This window comes from Chiloscyllium plagiosum, chromosome 3, assembly GCF_004010195.1.
Source record: "Chiloscyllium plagiosum isolate BGI_BamShark_2017 chromosome 3, ASM401019v2, whole genome shotgun sequence".
NCBI classification, from domain to species: Eukaryota; Metazoa; Chordata; class Chondrichthyes; order Orectolobiformes; family Hemiscylliidae; genus Chiloscyllium; species Chiloscyllium plagiosum.
In genome coordinates this window covers 34,272,316-34,279,434 of record NC_057712.1, presented here as the reverse complement: position 1 = coordinate 34,279,434, position 7,119 = coordinate 34,272,316, and the positions used below count along the sequence as shown (strand labels likewise).

At 41.6% G+C, this 7,119-nt stretch overlaps 1 protein-coding gene across 1 annotated transcript in view; it reads right to left on the bottom strand.

Moving 5' to 3' along the window:
* The window catches only part of LOC122542121 (60S ribosomal protein L11-like), a 22,628-nt gene extending 15,785 nt beyond the window's left edge, over nt 1-6,843 (bottom strand). The window contains exons 1-2 of the mRNA XM_043679514.1: nt 6,774-6,843; nt 364-508 (exon numbers count right to left, since the gene is read on the bottom strand). Of these exons, the coding sequence (XP_043535449.1) occupies nt 364-508; nt 6,774-6,779 (151 nt within the window). The 5' untranslated portion in view covers nt 6,780-6,843. The remainder of the gene's footprint in view (nt 1-363; nt 509-6,773) is intronic.
* Nucleotides 6,844-7,119: the final 276 nt, after the last annotated feature.

Genomic DNA, 7,119 nt, shown 5'->3' with positions numbered 1-7,119 from the left:
ATTTGGGAGCAGTTTTGGATGGGATTGGGGCGATGTTGGATGGGTTTTGGGGGGTGGACAGAGGTAGTGTTGGATGGGGTTGGGGTGCAGACAGGAGGTGGTGTTGGATGGGGTTGGGGGCCAGGTAGGGGGCAGTGCTGGGCGGGGTTGGCTCTTTTAGGAACCAACACAGACAATGTATCGAATGTCATCCTTCTGTACGATAAAAATTTTATGTTTTTGCAATTATGAATCAGGATTTCATTTGGAAATTTGTGGACTTTTTTTAGTTTCAGTTTGTGAGGAGTTGTAAACAAGTCCTTGGACAAAGATGGACATATGAAGAAATACATCAGGTAGGAGTAGGAATACGTTAACACTAACCTTTGGAAAACACTGGGGTCTGGCCAGTGAGTTGCTCCAACACTTTAGCAGCTCTGGTGAGTCTGTCACCACTTTCACCTACGCAGATATTCAAACATAGCTTCCGAATGCGGAGCTCACGCATAGGATTTTCCTTCTTTTCACCCTGAAAGAAATTAATAAAGACATCACATGGACAAAATGTGACAAAAATCTGTGAGCTCAAGAGTAAACTCAGTGGCCATTGCTATCAATACAAGATAGTCAACAAGAAATTAAATAAGGAATTCAGGAGAAACTTCTTGGCTCAATGTGACAAGAACATGGAACTTGCTATTAACGTAAAGAGTTGAAGCAAATAGTATGGATGCATTTAAGATGAAGCTGGATAAGCACATTATGGAAAAGGCAATAGAGGGTATAATGGTAATGAAGATGGATTAGAGAATCTCAAATTGAGCATAAGTGCCAGCATGGACAGAATGGACCAAAAGCCTGATCCTGAACTGTACGTTCCACGCAAAACAAACAAAAACAGTTAGAAACAAATTTAATTTATTTGAAAGAAGAGCATACAGAGGAGCAGAAATATATTATTATAAAGTAGTTGCATGTGAGCTGTTTTTCAATGTATAGAAGTTTGTTGCACCATTGCTTCTTTTACAGAAGAATTAAACATCAGCTTTTCTCTATATATTTTTGACTTGATTTATTTAGCTAGCCTGATCAGAACAGTCATAAATAACTTATCCTACTTAAAACACCTGTTCTACTTTTTTGTTTCTGTTTGTAATGTTTGTTATGGGCTGAAGAGGACATGAACAATTTATAAATATAAAATTCAGCTCCACATTGACTTCTGGAATACAAATTCTGCCGATGTCAAGACTTCAGCCTTGACCTCAGTGAACCACCCTGACCTCTGGGTAGTCCAGATCTCCGTAACAAATACAACTGCCATGTTTTTACTGAGAGAGACTGACCTTATTTCCATAATTTGTAATTTAACTAAAATTTACATGGTGCTTTCCATGATATCATAAAAGATGCATTTAAGATGAAGCTGGATAAGCACATTATGGAAAAGGCAAAACTGTCAGATTGCATGACCTGACCTAATCCATGCAAACCAAATACTTGAAATTTGACTAGTTGGAGATTCAATGCTATAAGGCACAATATGTTCCTACAATCCCGGTTAACTCTTCTCTGGAATGTTTATAAGCTGATTTAAATTAGTTTTCAGCTGGTGGTCAGAACTTAACAGCAAAAATGAGGTGATTTTACAGACGAGGGCTCAATTTCCCACAGCAGGAAGACACCACTGGAGACTTAAGGGAATGATCTGGAGCATCAGAAATGTGACTGGGGAGGAGTTGCTTATAAATACAGCAAGGAAAGAGAAACCTAGAGTAGGCAGCCAAGGACCTATACAGATTAACCGTGATCTAATCTAATGGGGTGCAGGTGATTGAAGGCGGCATAGACAGGATCCTAGTATGATGCGTCTCTTTGCTCACAAGATGACCTTAGAACATTAAAAAAAACTGTCTCTGGACAGGATTATGAGAAGGACAGCATTTTGCTCAACAGGACCCTAGGCAAATCCTGGAGATCTGCCAAAATACAAAGTAGGCTCGGATGGGAACAGTGAAGTGTCAATTAACTTCCAATGGTACAGTTATTACAGCGCTGTACAGGACAGAAGAGGCCCTTTGGCCACAAAGTCTATACCACCAAAAATGCACCACTACCGACACCAGTCCAATTTTCCTGCATTAGTCTCAGTTTTGAATGTGGTGACACTCCCACATGGTCATCCAACCACTTTTTAACAGTTGAGGTTTCCTGCCTCAATGACCCTCCCAATGGATTCCAGACCCTAACCATCCTCTGGATGAAAATGTTTTTCCTCAAAATCTGCTCTCAATCTTCTGCCTTTCACTTTCAAAACATGCCCTTGTTATTGACCCTTTGACTAAGGAGAACAGCTGCTTTCTATTCACCATGTCCAAGCCCCTCAATCTTATGGACCTCTATCAGGGACCCCCCCCCACCCAACAGTGACTGCTCCGAAAGGAACTTGAGCTTACCCAGCCTCTCTTCAAAGCTTAAGTGCTTCATCGGAGGCCACATCATGGTGAATCTCCATTGCACCTGCTCCAGTGCAATAACATCCTTGCTGTACTGCAGAGACCAGACTAAACATAATACTCCAGCTATGGCCTTATCAAAGCTCAGTACTGTTCCAAAAATGACCTGCTCTCATAACCTATGCCACAACTAATAATGGCAAACATCCTGTTTGCCTGAACTATCCTTGTAACCTGTCCTGTCACATTTAGGAATCTGGGGTCAAGCAGCTCAAGACCCCTCTGAGTCTCCTCATGTCTTTCTATTCATTGATTATTCTGTTGCTTTGTTCCTTCTTCTAAAGTGCATCACCTCATATCTATCAGGGTTAAATTCCATTTGATCAATCCAACTTTTCCTCCTGTGAAAAAAAAACCTCTTCGTCCTCACTATCACCTAGCCGATCTTTGTGTCACCTGCAAATTTAGTTATCACCACACCTCCTTCCCGTGCCCCACACACACATACGTTCTCATCTACATCATTTAAGAATATCATATACATCATTTAAGAATATGACTACTAAGTCTCCCGTCACTAATCCAATTTTGAATTCATGTTGCCAAGTTACCCAGGATCCAATGAGCTTTGCCATGTGGAACCATGGCAAAGACCTTGATGAAATCCATATAAACTGTATCTTTGCTCTACTCATATACAAACACTTGGTCACCTCCTTGAAAAATTCAACCAGATTTGTTAGGCAAGAACTTCCTCTGAAAAAGTTATGTTGACTATTTCCAATCAAACCCTGCCTCTCTAAATGGATTATCTCCAATGGTTTCTTGACCACTGATATTAGATTCACTGGTCTACAGTATCCTGGTCTATCTCTACCGCCCACATTAGCTGTCCTTCAGTCCTCTGGCACCTCCCTTTGGCCAGAGAGAATTTAAAAATTTTGATCAGGACCCTGTAATTTCCTGCCTCAACTCCCACAGCAGCCTGCAATACAATGATCTCTATCTGGAGATATGTCCACTTTTAAAATCTGCCAAAACATCCAATACCTCCTCACTTATAATCATAAAATCATATCATCCCTCCAGTGTGGAAGCAGGTCATTCAGCCCATCGAATCCATACCAATCCGAAGAGCATCCCACCCCATCCCTGCAACCCTGCAATTCCCACGGATAACCTACCTAGCCTGCATATCCCTGGACACTATGGGGCAATTTAGCATGGCCAATCCACCTAACCTGCACATTTTGGATTTCTTATGAATCAGCTCAAGAAATTCAGTCATCTTCTCCAATTCTGTTTTTGCATCTTCCTTCCGAGTAAAGATAGTGCTACAAATTTGTAGAAGGGGTTTGGAATTCAGATAGGGCAAAGCAATGACCACGGGAGCTTAAGAAGATTGTGTTTTGGTGAGCTATCTCTTGACAGGCAAAGTGTTGGGACATTAATGAATGCTCTTACATTAGCAACTCCCTGAAAGCAGTTTTCAAGTCGCAACGTAATGGCAGCACAATCAAGTTGAATATACAAAGTTTGAAATATATAGATGCCAATTTAAAAAAAAGGGGAAAAAAGATACTGAGACCAGACAGGCAGCAGGTATACAGGAAGCAAAGGTAGAACAAAGAGGCTGGGGATAAGGTAAGACAGAATTCACAATAAGTGATCAGGATTGAATAGGTTGTATTTAATGTGCTGTAAAGATGAAACTGCACACGCATCAGTCTTGGCCTGTCAAACCTCCTTAAATACAGGGGTGCTGACAGAGGGGTGAGGAACTGCAGTTTACATGACTGTCAGAAGAGGATGGATTAATGGGACCTACTCGCCTTCTGTGTGAAAAAGTTGCCCCTTAGGTCCCTGTTATATCGTTCCCTTCTCTACTCAAATATATGCCCTCTCCCTCTCCCCCCCAAGGTAAGGAACCTTGGCTATTCACGATATCTATGCCCCTCAATTTTATAAACTTCCATAAGATCACCCCTCAGCCTCCAACGTTCCAGGGAAAATAATCCCAGCCCAATCAGCCTCTCCCTATAGCTCAAACCCTCCAACCATGGCAACATCCTTGTAAGTCTTTTCTGAATCTTTTCAGGTTTCATAACAGAACTGCATGTAGTATTCCAAAAATGGCCTAACCAATGTCCTGTACAGCCTCAACATGACCTCCCAAGTCCTATAATCAATGCACTGACCAATAAAGGCCAAGCATACCAAATGCCTCCTTCATTATCCTGTCTACCTGCGACTCTACTTTCAAGGAACTAGGAACCTGCAGTCCAAGGTCTCTTTGTTCAGCAACATTTCCCAGGACCTTATCATTAAGTGCATAAGTCCTGTCCCGATTTGCCTTTCCAAAATGCAGCACCTCACATTTAAATTAAGTTTCATCTGCCACTCCTCAGACCAATGGCCCATCCGATCAAGAGCCCATTGTACTCCGAGGTAACCTCCTTCACTGTCCACCACACCTTCAATTTTGGTGTCATCTGCAAACCTCCTAACCATACCTCCTATGTTCACATTGAAGTCATTTAAATAAGTGACATAACGAGAGAAAAGTCAGCCCCATTAAGTAGAATAGACAGTGAGAAGCTGCTCCCCCAATCTGAGGCTGTTGTGTGATCACTATGAAGGTTCCCACCTTCTCAACCACACCCCTTCCCTGAGGCATGGTGACTCTCAGGTTTAACCACCACCAGGTGACTCGGTCTAACAGGGGAGCAGCCCTATGGTCCTCCAAGACTAGCGATTTTTCATTTGTCCCTTTAATTGTCATTGATAGGCTCCTTGCTAAGTAATGCATTCAAAGGACGACCTTCTGATATAATCGGTATTTCCTGTGCATTTAAAGGTTTTCTATACATATGCTGAAGTCTTGAAGTAATCCAAATACCTAGGACATGAAGCAAGAGTGTACATAACTCAATTAACATTCAAATGTTTTCTACTTAAGTTTGTTGGATGCTCAATAGAGCTGCAGTTGCAATAATTCAAGTTACATGAGAATAAATAAAATAAGACCTTACATGGCAGTGACAACCAATTAGTAGAATTGGTTCAAAGTATGTGTTTTGCAAAGCCAAAAGCACTGGAATAACATGACATATTTTTATGAACACAGTAGGTTTACTGCTAAATCTGAAACTTTTATTCCTCTTTAGAATACAATTTTCTAGAAATTCATTTATGACTGTGAAGGGGTAGAAAGCTATCAGTGGCAGAACAAGCAGACATTGAATGTCCTTTTCTTTTGAGGCTTTCTACCCCTGCAGTCTGAAGATCAGCCCTTGTTGACTGAGCTATAGAAAGAAGGATGGCAGTAGCCTTTACGCAAGTCAGACAAACCTGGGATAGCAAATGTCCACAGGCTCAGTGAGAGCTGGGCAGTGAATCAGTGATCAGCTTTACTTATTTACCATCTGGATCACTGAATAGTAGATTGATATTCCACTTCAGAAAATGAAGTCACAATAATCTAGGCAGCCACAACATTCTTTACTATCAACCATTACATCTACCTGATCAGATATCATCCATTAATTTCTCAGGTTATGTAAGACCTCTATTCAAGCAGAGATGCCCCAATGTATCCTTCAGTTAACCTTATGAAACAGATTACCTGGCTATAAACACATTATTACTTATAAAAATCTTTCAATGCACAAAACCAGCTGCCATATTACCAACAACTACACTTCCAAAGGACTTAATTGGCTGGTGAGTACTGAGGTCATGAAAGATGCCAAGTAAATAGGAGTCTTTACTTGAACTTACTTCTCCCTCCATCCCATGTTAGTAATACTACATTTTTAATAAATGAGAAAATCTCATTTACCAGCAATCTCAATTCATCAACTAGTCTCTGTACATCAGTATAAGTATTAGCCTATTTCCAACGCAGAGGTGAAAATCGGCTACTTTAAGCAATCTGCTCCTGAATACCCAGTCATTTTCAGCATTTATAATGGAACTAACTGCAGCACTGATAAAACCGACTGTTGATAACCGACATATCATTCCTGCACCGAAACGCCAATCTCACGAACATGTTTCAGGCTCAAATAATCATCCTGCCAGGATGATTGAAACAGGCGACGGGCCTTGCCATCCCCGAACTTCAGTCTGTTATGCTGAGGATAACAGGCGGCTCCACTACAGGCCTAATCCGACAAATTTCACATATTGTCACCACCACAGATTAACATACACAACAGCTTAAAACCTCGACCTAATTTCACACAGTTTTAGATTACTGTCCACAAAAAGGCAGGGATTTAACCGAGAGATGGCGACGGATTCCAATTCCATCATCACTACCAACAGCAAACTCACCGCCATTCCCGCAGTAGCTCAACAGCGAAAGGGCGAACAGTATGTCGGGTAAATCTGATCCCGCCCATCACCGATATAAACCCCGCCCATCAGCGATATAGACCCTGCCCAGCAACCACACATTGACAGGCTGCACCTGACAGTCATTGACATGTCAGCCCTCCCAACACCGAAAAGCCTGGTCTGAAAAGGTTATCCGAAGGGCTCTAAATCACTTTAGTTCCTATTCCCTGAGTTTTTGAAAAACACTGATCTGTTAGCTCAGGCAGTCGCCCATAACATCATCTGGGGGCTTTTCATTCTATGCATGTCCACCATCAAAGACATGAATGAAATCAATGAAACC